This window comes from Narcine bancroftii, chromosome 4, assembly GCF_036971445.1.
Source record: "Narcine bancroftii isolate sNarBan1 chromosome 4, sNarBan1.hap1, whole genome shotgun sequence".
NCBI classification, from domain to species: domain Eukaryota; kingdom Metazoa; phylum Chordata; class Chondrichthyes; order Torpediniformes; family Narcinidae; genus Narcine; species Narcine bancroftii.
Window position 1 is genome coordinate 239,713,828 of NC_091472.1, and position 15,711 is coordinate 239,729,538.

General features: G+C 39.2%; 1 protein-coding gene across 1 annotated transcript in view; it reads right to left on the reverse strand.

Moving 5' to 3' along the window:
* The window catches only part of pikfyve (phosphoinositide kinase, FYVE finger containing), a 133,505-nt gene that overhangs the window by 82,641 nt on the left and 35,153 nt on the right, over nt 1-15,711 (reverse strand). Inside the window, 3 exon segments of the mRNA XM_069934451.1 lie at nt 10,563-10,720; nt 11,709-11,847; nt 13,769-13,858. Of these exon segments, the coding sequence (XP_069790552.1) occupies nt 10,563-10,720; nt 11,709-11,847; nt 13,769-13,858 (387 nt within the window).

Here is a 15,711-nt window from a genome sequence, read left to right on the forward strand (position 1 = left end):
TTGTAATAAACGATGTCTAGCACAAAATGACAAATCATTAATCAAACAAAGAGTGGAATGCCAGTCCTCATCTGAATAAAGTTATATTAAGATTCCCATTCCCAATCATTTTTAAACTTTACCATTGAGGTTAGTCTTAAATTCAGTAAATAATTATAAATGCATGGTTAATCCACTGTGAACAAACTGAAAATCAATATATCAAGAATATTTAAGTTTGTGATTTGAGGAAAATCTTGTAGCTTAGATTAGATAAAATGTCTAACTTGCTAATATCTAAAAAAAAGTTTATTGGAAAGCTTAAAATTAACTGACAATTGTTCAAAAGAAGCAAAATTCCTATGGATAAATAAATCTTTGCAACTTTTAATACCTGATCTATACCATTCCTTACAACCTGCATCTATAAACAGAAGGTGGAAAAAAGTGGTTATCTATAATAGGACTCACCAGGAAAAAACTATTACAACCAAAATATTTCCTAAATTACTTCCATATTCTTAGTCTATTCCTCATTATCGGATTGTGAATCAGTTTAGAAAAATATAATGGTAAAGTAGAACCTAAAAGTGCAAACAATAATGCTTTCCTAGAAAAATTCCATTTCTATCCAATTAGGGCAACAAATTAGTTGATCAAATTTTAATAGTTAAAAGTAAACTACGTATATTAATCACCCAATAATAAAAGAGAAAGTTTGGCACTGAAAGTCCTCCATTTGGTTTCTATTCATACATGGTTGTTTTCCCTGCCATATAAGGAATAATCAAATCCAACAAGTTGAAAAATAATTTGGGAATAAAAATTGGTAAAGCTGAGAAAGGTATTGAAATTTAGGTAAAATATTCATTTTAATTGAATTAATGTGTTCAACTATTATAATCGAAAGTGGTGACCATCCAGATAGAAACACTTTAATCTGACTAAATAATGTTACAATATGTTCTCATAAGCTTTTTATGACTTGTTGTAATTATAATTCCTAAATATTGAAATTGGTCCTTAACTATCTTGAATGGGAAATTAGAATACATAGAAATAGGTCCCTTTAAAAGGTAAAAGTTCACTTTTATATAAAATCAAAACAGTTTTGAAGTGCATGAGTGGCCCCCACTGGCCAGATTTTAACCTGCTTCTGGACTGGTCTGGAGCATCTGATGAGCTGGGATCAGCATTACAGAGATGTGTTCTGAGTATCCAAGGTGGGGGTCGGGGCTCCCCCCAATACACGTCGGAAATGTTTCCATACACAAGGTCCAATGTGTTCGTTCCTCTTGTAGCAAAGTTTACATACTGATGAAATTTAGGTAGCCTTGACTTGAGGTTCACCTGGTTGAAATCCCCAGTGATAATGATCAATCCATCAGGGTGTGCGGTCTGCAGTGTATTTATAGCCTCATATAGTTCACAGATTGCCTCTTTGGCATTGGCGCTGGGTTGGCAGGGGGGAATGAGGACAGTGGTGAATTCCCACGGTATATAAAATGGTCTACAAATTCCGTCACAAATTCCATCAGCTTTAAGCAGTGACTGGAGACTTGTTTGGAGTCCTTGCACCATTTCGTGTTGATGTAGATGCAAAGGCCACCACCACAAACATTACCACACAAAGCAACATATCTGTCCACCAAAAATAAGGTGAGCACATTCAGCTGGTTGGCTGCTTCTGGGACCCTGTCGCTGAGCCACGTTTCTGTGAACACTAAAGCACAGCAGTCCCTGTACTCATGCTGCAAAGACTTCCAGAGTCAGATGTTGTCTATTTTGATCCCCTGAGAGCAGACGTTGGCAAGCAGAATGGATGGGAAAGCTGGGCAGCAGGGGTTCACCTTTAGCTTGGCACATACCCCTGCTCGCTTACCGCGCTCCTCCATGTCACGCACCGCTTCATCTTTCTCCATGTTCCCAAGGCCTTTAGGCCTAGTCCGCCCATGTTCGCGTCCGCTCGCTGCAGCAGCCCATGATCGCATAGCTCATCCCGCATATCCTACCCAGAGTTGAGTAGAAACATTTCTAAATAACATTAAATACTTTTGGCTATATCGTTGGGTAGCCATAACTATAAAAACTAAAACTATACAACTTTTTTAACAATTTAACTGTACTATTTAGCTATATTTAAAACAAAACTACCGATGTCCTGGAGAGGACGCTGTGTCTGATGTCACACAGCACTATAATGAGGTGAACAGAATGGAACACAATACTCCAAGTGTGGTCTTACCAGAGATTTGTAGAGTTGTAACATGACCTCTCTACTCCTGAATTCAATCCCCCATTAATGAATCCCAGCATCCCATAGGCCTTTTTAACCACCCTATCATCAACCTGTTCGGCGACCTTGAAGGATGTATGGATTTGAACCCCAAGGTTCCCAAGTGCATCCACACTCTTAATTAAATGACCATTAACCCTGTACCCAGCCTTCTTTTGATTTGTCCTTCCAAAATGCATCACCTTACACTTATCCGGATTGAAATCCATCTGCCACTTTTATGTCCAACTCTGCATCCTGTCAATATCCTCTTGTAACCTTCGACAACCTTCAGCTCCATCCACAACTCCTCCAACCTTTTGTGTCACCCACAAACTTACCGACCCATCCTTCCACCTCTTAATCCAGGTCATTTATAAAAATCACAAAGAGCAGGGGGCCCAAAACAGATCCTTGCAGCACTCCCCTAGTCACAGACCTCCAGCCAGAATACTTTCCTTCCATTATTATTCTCTCCTTTCTTCCTACAAGCCTAATTTTTTATCCACACAGCCAAGGTTCCACTGATCCTGTGCCTCATGATCTTCTGGATGAGTCTAGAATCTAGAAAGTGTTTGAGTGAAGAAATGGAAAAGTAGAGCAACGTAGAGAGTGTAAGGAGACCATATGCTGGAAGCCATTTTTTAAATTGCCTGTGAGTTTTAAGGAAACTCCCAAGGTGCCAGATATTTTTCATTCTCAGAGGAATCTGAAGACTCAAACTCTTAGTGTAATCATACAATCCCACATCATCACCAGAATAACTGATTATACTATTTAATAACAATTATTCACTAACAACTCAGCTTTTCTCTCATTTTCATCTCACGACCTGAAAGTTTAGCATGATCTTTCATCACTACATCTTTCACCAAAAGAAAATTTCCCACCTTTTCTCCATTCTGTAGAACTCTCATTCCATCTGGACTCTGATCTTTGTGAGATCTGGTCAGTAAGGAACTGCCAGCAGGACATTGACAGTCACTATTCTTCTACTGCATTTATTTACTCTAACCTACTTCCAACAAAACTACTTGGCTATTCCGCAAGGTTTCCCCATCTATTATTAAACCTGGCTACATTGTTTCCAGACCCTTTATTTCCTTTTCTTCATCATTTCTCTTGCCTTGTTCAGTATTTCTCCACCTATGTTTGTCATTCTTCTGAACTCGTCCATCTTATTTTTTTTTAATTTTTTAAAAAGTTACCATTGTCTTAGTCCCAACCATCTCACTCATACCACAGACAAGCATCCAATCTTATTGGCAGACCAAGAGTTCCTGATTTTCCTTGAACAAAATATAGACCAGCCTCCATCTTCCTACCCTATTAAGCTGAATTCACCCTCAATGAATAATGCATCCAATGAAACAACTCACTTTCTTGAAATGAAAGGTACCTCAAAGGAAGCCCACATTGATTCTGGCTGTGCCCTTATTTAGATTCAGTGTATGGAATAGTTTCCTTTCTAGTCTTAATCTTTTGGTTCACCTCACCTCTTTACTGTCAATTTCAATGATAATTTTTCTTCACTTCCAATTTGAAGCTGAAAATGTAATTAACCATTGCAAATCAACTTTTCCTCATTTTACATGGTCATTCTTAACTCTTCCTTTCCTGCTTCTTTATTGCCATTTTCTGAGAAGTTTTGAATCAACTGAAAGCACTCCAGGACAGCTACTGCTTTGAGACACAGACTGGAGCTGCTACAGGAAGGCGGCCACCTACAACGGCTACATGAACGTCGAAGAGTACACAAGCTCAGTGACTGGCTGCATTACCAAGTGCATTGAGGATGTTATGGAGATCAAATACTATACCACAAGGGCTATTCAGAAACCATTATTAGACGTAGAGGTCCCTGCTCTTCTCAGAGCTTGAGATCCCTGCCTTCGGGACAGGAGACAAGTTGGCACTAAAATCAGCCAGGGCTGAACTCTTCTGAGCAAACCGGAAGGCAAACTGGATGTGCACAGAGATCCATAGAGAGCTGTGCAACACTTGTGCTCCAAAGAGCATGTAGCAAGGTATTAAAACATAACAGTCCACAAGAGAACCCTGCATGTCAACGAGAACCATATCTCCCTTCCAGATAGTCTGAACATCTTCAAGGCATTATTCGATGAGAAGAACAGACTGATGCCAAAGAAAAAAGAAAGCCCCTTCTCCCCTTGAAGAACAAGCCCTTTAAGTAGCAATGGCTGAGGTGAGGAGAATCCTATCCAGGGTGAACCTACACAAGGCAGCGAGACCAAACAACACACTGGGCGGATACTGGAGGACTGTGCTGACCAACTGATGAAGGTCCTTATGGAGATTTTCAATACATCACTACAGCAGTTCATTGCTCCTGTAGGTTAAAAGGCTGCCACTGTAATCCTGATATCAAAGAAGGGTACAGTAACAGGCCTCAACAACTACTGCCCAGTGGCACTGACCTCTATCATTACCAAATACTTCAAGTGTCTGGTGATGGAACATACCTCCCAGAGACACTGGATACATTTCAATTCGCCTAGGGATGGAAACGTTCCACTGACGATAATAGCCTTGTTATTCCACTATGTCCTATCCTACCTGGAGAACGATGCTTCTTACGCCATGCTGCTGTTCATTGACTTCACTCAGCGTTTAATACAACGATACCCCAGAGGATGGTGGAGTTGTTGTCCTTGCCTGGACTCAACATCCATCTCTGTAAATGGATTCTGAACTTCCTAAAGGACCTCTACCACTGCACACACATCTTCCAGCTATTCCTGTTAGTAAAAAAAAATAGAGCCAGGCTGAGGAATTGCTTCTTCCACAAGCACTCTCACTGCTAATAACTAATATTTATTTTAATAAATGTACAAATGTAGTGTGCACATGTACCATTTGTCTGCGTGTGTTATGTCTGTATGCATGTTCACCATTGCTCTGCACCATGGACTGGATAACACTGTATTGGTACAATGAAATGACAAATAAACTTGAAATTGAACCCATCAGCCGATGAAACTCGTGCTGCCCAACTACGCCCAGTTAACTTACCAGCCCCATATATTTTGGAGGGTGGGAAGAAATTGGAGCACTCAGAGAAAACCTACACAGGACATGATGAAAATGTAAAAATTCCTTACAGACAGCTTTGGATTTGAACCCAGTCATTGGTACTGTCACAGTGTTGTCCTGTAATAGCATTATGCTAACCTCACATGGGTAAAGCATTGGCGGTTTGGCAGGAAACAGATTGGGAAATAAAGGTATCCTATTCTGGTTGAACACCAGTGGTGTTCTGCAGGGGTCAATGTTGGGGCAGCTTCATTTTATGTTGTAGATAAATTATTTGGATTATGGAATAGATGGCTTTACAACTAAATTTGCAGATGATACCAAAATAGGTGCTGAGGACATGGAAAGGCTGCAGAGAGATTTGGATAGATTTGGAGAATGGCCAAATACAGTGTTGCAAAGTCTACGGCCATACATTTTGGTAGAAGAAATAGATGGCCAAACTATTATTTAGATAGTACAAAATTCAGAGGTGCAAAAGAGAATGCAATATTGACATTCATTTCCAGAGGAACAGAATACAAGAGCAGGGATGTAATGTTGACACTCTGCAGGGCGCTGGTGAGACCTTATTTGGAGTACTGTGTACAGCTTGGAATGCCTTATTTGAGAAAAGATATTCTGACTTTGGAGAGGGTTCAGAGAAGATTCACCAGAATTATACCAAGAATGAAAGGGCTAGCATATGAGGAATGGATTTGATGGTTTAATTATAAGATACAAAAGGAGGAGAAAGTCAGGGAGCAGCCAGCGAGAAGCAGTCCAGCAAGTGAGGGGCACAAAGAAGGAGTGGGACTTAGAGGCTTTGGCAAGGAAAAGCTGAGGCCGAGCTTGTTTGCATTAAGGTAAGGGTGGTTAGTTGTTTACCTGTTTCTTTATTCTTTTTTTCTTTCTATTGCATTTGAGGAAAGGACGAGTGTGAGAGCGGATTGCTGTTCTGTGTCGGATGTGTGAGGCCCTGGAGTCTTCTAGCACTAACTCTCCTAACAGTGACCCACGTCCTCCAGTGGCTCTCGTGTGACCATCTGGCTGTAACTTCTGTCTATGATGTCCTCACTTTCCGACCAGAGCTGCAGCTCAATGACCTGTGGCTGTAACCCTCAATAATAAGTACTCCTCTTTGATTACTGTTGCCGGTGGGGGGGGTGGGGGGAATAAAAACAGCCGAGCTGGGGAAAGCAACAGTGGCTGTGACTATGGCACAGTGTCAGCCCTGTGGCTCAGAAGGATAGGGAAAGGAAGAGGAGGACTCGATAGTTGGGAGGATAGACAGGGGATTCTGTGGACGCAGTAAGGAGAACCAGATGGTGGTTTGCCTCCCTGGTTCTAGGGTCCGGGAAGTTGCTGCTCGTTCCAAGATATCCTCAAGTGGGAGGGAGATGAGCTAGAAGTCGTGGTACATGTAGGTACCAATGATATAGGGAGGAATAGAGAAGAGGTTCTGAAAAGTGAGTACAGGGAGTTAGGTAGAGAGTTAAAAAGGACCACAAAGGGAGTCCCATGTGATAGTGAGAGCAGGAAAAGAATGAGGTGGAGGATAAATGCATGGCTGAAGGGGTGGGGCAGGGATTCAAATTTTTGGAATACTGGGACCATTTTTGGGGTAGGTGTGACCTGTACAGAAAAGACAGGTTGCACTTGAATCCCGGGTGACATTTGCTAAGGCTACTCAGGTGACTTTAGAATGATTGGGGTGGTGGGGGAGGGGGGGTGAGGAGAGGGAACCAAATGGAAGAGAACAGCAAGGAGAAGGTTAGATTTCAGATAAAGCTTGTAGACACTGTTTGAGGGTGGAAAGGCAGGTGATAGAGAAGGGAAATGCTCTGTACAAATATGACAGGAGATGATAAAAAAAGAACATAATAGAGTTGTTTGTAAAGACAATAAGAAGTGGGAAATCTCTGAAAAGCATATATTTTAATGCTAGGAGCATTGTAAGGAAGGTGGATGAGCTGAGAGTATGGATTGACACTTGGAAGTACAACGTGGTAGCAATTAGTGAAACATGATTGCAGGAGGGATGTGATTGGCAGCTAACTATTCCTGGATTTTGTTGCTTTAGATGTGATAGAATCGGGGGGGTGGGGGGCGGGGTGGTGTTGTATTGCTTGTCAGGGAAAATATTACAGCGTTGTTTAGGCAGGATAAATTAGAGGGCTCGTCAAGAGAGGCTAGTTGGGTGGAATTGAGGAATGGGATAGTTAAACTTACAGTGGTGTATTATAGACCAACTAATGGGAAACAAAAACTAGAGGAGAAAATTTATAGGGAGATACAGATAAGCACAGGGTTGTGATTGTGGGAAATTTTAATTTTCCAAATAGAGATTGGGAAACCCATTCTGTGAAAGGGCTGGATGGATTGGAGTTTGTAAAATGTGCGCAGGATAGTTTTTATTTTACAGCAATACGTAGAGGTACCAACTAAAGAAGGGACAGCGTTTGATCTACTGTTGTAGATCAAGTGACAGAGATATGTGTTGGAGAGCTCTTCGGGTCTGTGATCATAGTGCCATTAGCTTCAATGTAATTATGGAAAGGGATAGGTCAGGGCCTAGGATTGAGGTTTTTGATTAGGGAAAAGCTAGATTTGAGGAGATGCGAAAGGATTTACAAGTAGTTTGGGACGATTTGTTTTATGGGCAGGATGTAGTCGAGAAATGGAGAGTACAAAATCTTTATGTTCCTATTAGGTCAAAAGTTTGAGAGAAACATAGTTTTCAAAGGATATTGGAAATTTGGTTTGAAAAAAAAGAGGGAGACCTACAATAAATAAGAAACAAGGAAAAAAAGAGATGTTCAGAGTATACATTGAATGTAAAAGGAATCTTGGGAAAGAAATTAGTAAAGCTAAAAGAAGGTACAAGGTGGAAAATAAATCCAAAGGGTTTCTACAAATATATTAATAGCAAAAGGAGAGTGAGGGATAAAATTGGTCCTTTAGAGAATCAGAGCAGACAACTGTGTGTGGAGCCAAAAGAGATGGGAGAGATCTTGAACAATTTCTTTTCTTCAGTATTCACCAAGGAAAAGATATTGAATTGTGCAGGGTAAAGGAAGCAAAGAGGGTAATTATAGAAACTGTAGTGATTAAAAAAGAGGAAGTACTGGAGCTTTTGAAGCATAAAAAGGTGATTAAGTCTCTAGGTCCCAATGGGATTTTCCCCAGGACATTGAGAGAAGTTAGTGAGGAAATAGCAGAGGCTCTGACAGTGATTTTTCAAATGTCATTAGAGATGGGTATAATGCCAGAGAATTGGCATATTGCACATGTGGTTCCTTTGTTTATAAAGGGTTCCGAGGGGGGGGGGGGTGGTCACGTGATGATGTGGAGTTAGTATTGTGATCCTTACTCTCCCCAAATGAGTTTTTAAAAAAGTTTTTTTTTTTAAATAGAAAAGTTTAAAAAAGTAAAAGAACAGGATGCCACCGAAGAAAGTAAAACTTGCTGTCACAGTTTTGGAACTGGAGAAAGAAAAAGACAAGGAAAAAGAAACAAGGCCTAAAAGAAGGAGCCTGGAGCTGTTCATAGGTTGGTCCTCCGTAGTGAACGCCACGCCAGGGAGTCGGAGAGACCTTGCGCTCTTTCAATCAGGGTCTCCCTTGACAATGGCCACTAGCAACTAAAGAAGAACATCTACTGAGAAGAAAAATATAGAGGCACTTTAAAAAAAAAAAAAAAAAAAAATATTCTGAGCCTGACAGCTGCAGGGTAGAATCTAGTGAAGATCTAATAGAGGTAGAAGTTGAGTCAAACACAGAACAAGGATTCAGAGGTTAAAATATACATGGGCAATTTACAGCGATCTCTGGAAGAATCACTGCAACAGACTCAAAGTTATATCTGATAAAGTGACAGAAACAGAGCTGTGACAGGTCAAGTGCAGAATACCATAAAACAAATGGACAAGAAATTAGAATTATGGAAGAAAGAATAAAAGGAAATGAAATGGAAAACAGCAAAAGACTAGGTGAAAAATTTGCAAGCGGAATCAAAAGTAATGAAAGACCAGTCTAGTCAGAAGATGGACACTTTGGAAATTATAGTAGAAGAAATAACATCAAGATTGTGGGGCTGAAAGAAGGCGATGAAAGTCAGGACATGAAGAAATTTTACAAAGTTGAATATTGAAAGTACTAGGAATGGAAGAATTGAAAAGAGACATTGGAATTGAAAGAACGCATAGAGCTTTAAGACCAAAACCACAAGAAGGTCAAAACCCTCGTCCAATATTGGTTAATTTCCTTCGCTATGAGGTGAGTATTGGAACTAGCAGCAAAGCAAGCGAAGGCAAGAGAAGCCCCATTGATTTACAATGAAAACAAGATCTTCTTCTATCCAGATAGAAGTTTTGAATTGTTGAAAAAGAGAAAGGAATTTAATGTAGTTAAAAATGTTTTGTGGAAGAAGAGATATGCATTTGTTTTAAGTTATCCTGCTGCACTGAAAACTTTTCTTGATGATGAGCATAGATTTCTTTTCAGATCCTGACGAGGCTAAAGTTTCTGCTGAATCTTTGCCTGCTAAGATGGGAAGTAAGAGGTAACCTGTTAATATGGGTAGTAAGGGGTGAGGAGGAATACTGTTTGGTTTGATGGTAAAACTGGAAGATTGTGTGTTTACTTGACTTTTCTTTAATTATAAGGATATGGAGTTAAGATAATATTAATAGGTAGATAAGTAATTGATATATGGAAAAGTTAGTCAGTGTAAGATTCGGGGGGGGTGGGACAGGGGGAAGGAAATATGTGCTGGCTGCCACTGAATCATGTGTACAGGTGTAAGTTGGTCTACTACTCCTATAAATAATGGTGATAAAAAGGGTATGTCTTTTACATGCACCTTTTTTGGAGAATACTATTGTTTCTTGTTTAGCAACTTTTCCTTTTTCTACACATTTATCGGTACAATAGATCTAATGAAGAATAATGCCTTTATTATGTCAAAGGGGGACTTGGAGGATGAAGGTTGGATATGTAAGGGGTTAATTTACTGAAAATGATTGGGAAGATTAATTTTATGAGTTTTAATGTTAATGAGATACAAAACCAAATAAAGTGTAAAAAAAAATTGGTATTTATGGAAAAAGATATAGAGTTTCTACAAGAAACCCGTTTAGTGGAGAAGGAATTAGGTGGTTACAATAGTGGCGGCTTAATTTAATTCAAAGGCTCAAGGAGTTGCAATATTGATAAATAAAAATCTACCAGTAAAAATTTTAAATGTACAAAATCAGTTATAGTATACAAGTTACCGTGTAGTTATGTGTCCATTTCTAATCAACCAGTTCACCAGTTCCTTTCCCACGATGCAATTAGGATACGTTCGTAACCAGTATCGATGATCCTGGAATTCCATGCCAGTGCTATGATGGCATATTTTCTTCCACAAATCTTTAAGTTGCACAGAATCCTAAAATAAAATACAATTTCTAATCAAGTTACTTTAAAACCAATCCTCACATTTTGATGTCACAATGGATAGCTTAACACCATTTCAATGCAGTCAAATACAACCTTAAGAACTGTAGTTCCTTAGAGATAATGGAAAAACAAATAAAATTGACAGACAAAAATAGAAAATGCTGGAAGAATGAGGTCAATCAAGCAGCATCTTTGGGAAAAGAAAACAATTAATTCTTCAGGAGGGACCTTGACCTGAAACATCAACTGTTTTTTTTTTACTTTCCACAGATATTGCGTGATTGAATTTCTTCCAGCATTTTCTATTTTTGCCTTTGAGCAGCCATTCTCAACTTTTTTTGCCTATGGCCCCCTTAGGATCCTGTTCAGTTTTTTAGACCCCTTCCTTGTGAAGCCATCAAGTTTACTTGTTTTCTTCCATACTTCTCTCCTAATGACTTCATAAAAAACAAAAAATCTTGCAGTTTCAGTCCATGCCCCCCACCCCCACTTAAATGCACTGTGGCCCCTGCTGAGAATGGCCACCTCAGAGTATCTTATTATAACCTGTTCATCAAGGGAGATGCATGATTAGTGATTATGAATGTGATTTTGATGTCGAAACAAGAGAAAATAATTAAACACAAGGGGTGGTATGTTAGTGTTGCAATTAGTGCAATGCTATTAAACCACGAGCAACCCATCACTGTCTACGAGGTGTTTGAATGTTTGCCCTGTGTCCGCATGGATTTTTTCGGGGTGCTCCAGTTTCCTCCCACATTTCAGATGTACAGGGTTTGAAAATTAATTGATCATAGGAGTGTTTTTGGGCAGTAGGTGCTTATGGGCTGGAAAGGGCATTTTACAATGTTGTCTCTTGAAATTAAAATGTAGATGACAGTGAATAGACAGATCCCAGAGGCATCATTCAGTTGGCATGACACCACACCAAGCCTCACTCATCAAAATAAAATCAAAAACCCAAGTTAAACAAGTACCAGAAGAATTTTCCTTTCTTCTTCATTGGTATCAGTTTTGATGTAAGCCCGTGAAGCTCGAGGGCTAATCGAGCTGTCATAGGAAGGAATCATGGGTGAAGTGGATCGATCCAGAGAAAGATTGGTGATACTCGCAGATCTGTCAAGAAATGAAAAATATAACCATAAAACTGTAACAACTTTTAAAACATCTTCTGATAGATACCTTTCAGTTTATCATTCTCCACAAGATCATAGAAAGAATACTGGTATGCCTTCTTAACACAATCACATTTTAAAATATAATTATCTATGAAGACAGAAAAGACAATTTTCTTTGTATTTCAAAACTAAGACTTCAATAATTCCATATTATTACAAGCTCACATTTCATTTAGAGTGACTGTAATTTTAAGGATTAGTGCAAGCTACAACCATTCACAGCTTGTGGTGAGACGGAGTGGCATTGTCAAGTATTGATTATAAACAAAGTGATGCTCTGGAGAAGGAAAAGAACAATGGTTGTTTATTCAGGAAAAACAAATGGTGATTGGAACACACAGAAACAGTATTCAGTATTGATCAGCCAGCCATCTGATAAAACACCGAGGTGTAAAATGGACAATTCTGCTGATTCTCCTTGTCAGGGGAATTATTGAACCATCGTGACCATTGTAATGGTCATTTAGATTGATCCATATCTGGGTAAAGGAAACTGGAGAATTCCTGCATTGGATTGTGACCATTGTGATGGTCATCTCGACTGGGTTTTGGATTTCTCATGGAAGTCACACATTTCATTTCCTCAATGCAAGGAAGAGGTGAGTTGTGGCAACCATTCGTATGAAAGGATATTTCTCTGAAAACAACTCGACAAAGATTCATAAGTTTTTGGCAGTCTGATCTCTCAGTGTCTCACTTCCTTCGTGATTACTTAAAAGTCTGAGTTTCAACACAGGATTTCTAGGACTGAACTTTGAATAGACTTTGGAGGATTGTGCATAAGCTGTAATAGTCTGGGTAATTATATTCGCTCATAGTTGGGGTTAACTAATATCTTGCATAATTTTTAGTTATTAATAATTTTTTTTAAATAACTGGAGAATTTCTATTGCTGCTGGTCTGCAACATTACAATATGGACTCAAACCATCAGAACAAGGCATAAAACACTTTATTAAACACTAAAGACATGATCAGAAGGCAAGCATCCTTTAAATTGACTTTGAGAGCAACTTTCGAATTACAATTGACAGAAAATTACATCTTTTCAATTTTCAACATGAATTACGAGTAAGATTATAATATAATCCTGTGACAAGGAGGGGCTGCATTGCTGGAAGATCATCAGAATCACCATATTCCACAATGTGAATGCTTGACCAAAAAAATGACTTCTCCATTTTGTATTCAGTTATTTTTTCTTCAAATTCTTTTACTTTGTGTCTATTGTGATTTCTGAATTCTGTATGGGAGAATTTTTGTTAACTGAACTGGCCTAATGCAGGGCTACAGTTTCATTTCAAATGCTTGTTTCTCTAACTTGGTCAATGTTCAATTTTCTCAAAATTGAACATCCTTGATGGACCTTTGAGGAACTTTTTTTGTTTTACAAAGTATCATGCCAATCTTCAAACAAACATATCTAAAACTTTCTTCTTTCTTTCTTTGGCTTGGCTTCGCGGATGAAGATTTATGGAGGGGTATGTCCACGTCTGCTGCAGGCTCGTTGGTGACTGACAAGTCCGATGCGGGACAGGCAGGCACGGTTGCAGCGGTTGCAAGGGAAAATTGGTTGATTGGGGTTGGGTTTTTCCTCCTTTGTCTTTTGTCAGTGAGGTGGGGTAAAGTGAAATATACTGCAGATACTGGAAATCTTTTTTAAAAAAAAGTATCGAGTATGTGATTAAGGGTCACTAACCCAAAATCTTAACTGTTTCTCTCTCCACAGAAGTTGCCTGATCTTCAGTGAAATTACAGTTTTTTATTTTATTTCTTTTAAAATTATAGTATCTACAAAGACAGAAAAAACAAATAAAGGTTACAAGAAGCATGATCAAAATTATAGTTCTTCTTGTGTACCTCTTGCGTGCAGGTGACTTTCCTACATCTTCTTGTACAGCTGAGAGATGTGTTGTCAACGCATTATTCTGTGTATCCTGATGACCCAAGCTAATTAAAAGAAAATTAAAATCAATTGGAAAATATTCAGTGTTCTTCATAATCATTTAAAACTTAGCAGATGAATCACAAAAGTTTAATACTACAATTCAAAAGCAAAGGGTTCAGATAATCTATGAATGCAATTTACCTGTCCTTGTACAAAATAGTAAAGTTAGAGGTAGGCACATTTGAATGTCAAAACATAATCATAAACAAATGTAGCTGGGAAAAAAATCAAAGCAGCTGCTTTATAGTTATTATTCACTTCCAGCCCAATGATGCTCACTGCAACAATTATGTTAGAAAGATGCTGTGAAGCCCTTGCAAATGGAAGGCTTCATTTGTGGCTGTATCATCTACAAATCCAAGTCATTCACTGCACTTGACCTCCTTCAGAAAGGCATAAGAAACTGATCAATTAAATTCACTGGACCACAATAATTTGGAAATGTGTGCAAATTAATTATAATAATTTTTATTTTATATATTGGGTCACCTTTCCTCAAGTCCCAAACATTTAAACAAATGTTAACCAAACAATACATGATCCAATTACAGCCTTCTATTACAACTTTTTGTGGAAAAACACATTGTGGTGAGCCAAGGAGCTGATTGTTGACTTCAAAAAGGGTAAACTAGATGTATTTGATCCAGTGATCATGGGGTTGGGGTGGGGGTGGGGGTGGGGGGGGGGGGAAGGGAGGAGGGAAGGAAAATCAGAGATCAGAAGATAAGCAAATTTAAATTCCTGGGAATTTATCTCGGAGGACCATTCCTGGACCCAACACACTAATGTCATTGTAAAGAAAACGTGTCAACGTCTATACTGATTCAGGTGTTTGCAGAGATTTGGTATGACATCAGAAACCCTGGCAAATTTCTATAGATGTGTGGTGGAAATTGTGCTGACTGGCTGCATCACGGTCAGGTATGAGGACGCCAATACCCTTGAATGTCAACCCCTCCAAAAGGTAGTGGACACAGCTCAGGACATCACAGGCAAAACCTTCACCACTATTAAGAATGTCTACAGGGAACGCTGCCATCAGGGAGCAGCAGCAATCAAGGATTCACATAATCCAGCACATGCTCTGTTCTCGCTGCTGTAATCAGGAAAGAGGTATAGGTAGAAGACCTGCACCACCAGGTTCAGAAATAGGTCACCATCAGGCTCCTCAACAACAAACTCAATCAGAGACTCATTTAAGGACTCTTCCATGTGCACTTTATTGATTTTTAAAAATTCTCTCTGTATTGCACAGTTTGTTTATATTAGTTATCTGTTTACAGTTCTTCATTGTGTACATGTATACGCATTAACTTTTTTTTTGCACTACCAGTAAGTGGTAATTCTGTCTGGCCTGCAGGAAAAAGAATCTCAGGGTTGTATGTGATGCGATGTATGTACTCTGACAATAAATCTGAAATCTACAACTTGGACCAGCATATAATTACATTTTAAGTTGAAGCAGAGGAAGACTTGCACAGCAAATGGTAGGGCCCTGGAATGTGTTATAGAATAGATATCTAGGGAAGGCAATTATCAACTGGGGCCCTAAGCACATTTAATGAAAGCCTGGTTTTCTTTTCACCTCACGTAACACAGAAATCATTCGGAAGAAATCAAAACTTGTCTGCTTTAGAGGGATGAGGGCCCATAAACTTTGATCAGAGTCCTTGGGGGGGGAAATAGCTGGAAAAAAAAGTTGAAAATGGCTGATCTCGTGGTGCAAATCCATATTTCCTTGAAAGTGGCAACAAAGGTAGATAGGGTGGTGAGGGAGACATTTGGTATACTTGACTTCCACATTCAGAACACAGAGTACAAGAGTTAGGAGCTGGTGAGAGCAAGCTTGTACTAT